The sequence below is a fragment of the Tupaia chinensis genome, unplaced genomic scaffold (assembly GCF_000334495.1).
Source record: "Tupaia chinensis unplaced genomic scaffold, TupChi_1.0 Scaffold000644_1, whole genome shotgun sequence".
Lineage (NCBI taxonomy): Eukaryota > Metazoa > Chordata > Mammalia > Scandentia > Tupaiidae > Tupaia > Tupaia belangeri.
The window spans coordinates 7,151,837-7,152,341 of record NW_006160165.1 but is presented as its reverse complement, the minus strand read 5'-3'; the positions used below and the strand labels follow the sequence as shown (position 1 = coordinate 7,152,341).

General features: G+C 59.2%; 1 protein-coding gene across 1 annotated transcript in view; it reads left to right on the top strand.

Moving 5' to 3' along the window:
- Positions 1–505, top strand: part of GAS6 (growth arrest specific 6) — a gene marked incomplete in the record, with an annotated part of 39,562 nt that extends 39,057 nt beyond the window's left edge. Inside the window, 1 exon segment of the mRNA XM_027776193.1 lies at positions 31–505. Within this exon segment, the coding sequence (XP_027631994.1) occupies positions 31–185 (155 nt within the window).

Below are 505 nucleotides of genomic sequence, written 5' to 3'. Positions count from 1 at the left end.
CCGCTGAGCCGCCTCTCTTCTGGCCGGCAGACGTGCCGGTGACCGCGGCACCAGTAACAGCGTTCTACCGCGGCTGCATGACGCTGGAGGTCAACGGGCGCGCTCTGGACCTCGACGAGGCCACGTACAAGCATGGCGACATCACCTCCCACTCCTGCCCTCCACTGGGGCCCGCTGCGCCTTAGGCCAGCAGTGTCACCATCCCTGCAGAGCCAGCAGGGTGGCAGGGAGCCAGCAGCCAGCCCCGCACCAGCTCAGCCCCTGCAGATGCACTGAGCAGGCAGCTCCCCCGAGCTGCCCCAGAGACCTGTCTTTGCCCTGTGACATATTTGTAAATAGAGGGACCGGTACTGGCTCCGCACCCCTGAGCTGGGCACACGTGGGGACAGGCGTGGGGGCCTGTCTGGAGCAGAGCAGATGGAAGAAAATAGTTCTCTATTATTTTTATTACCAAATGCTTCTTTATGACTCTAAAATATGGAAATACAGTATTTACAGAAAATGT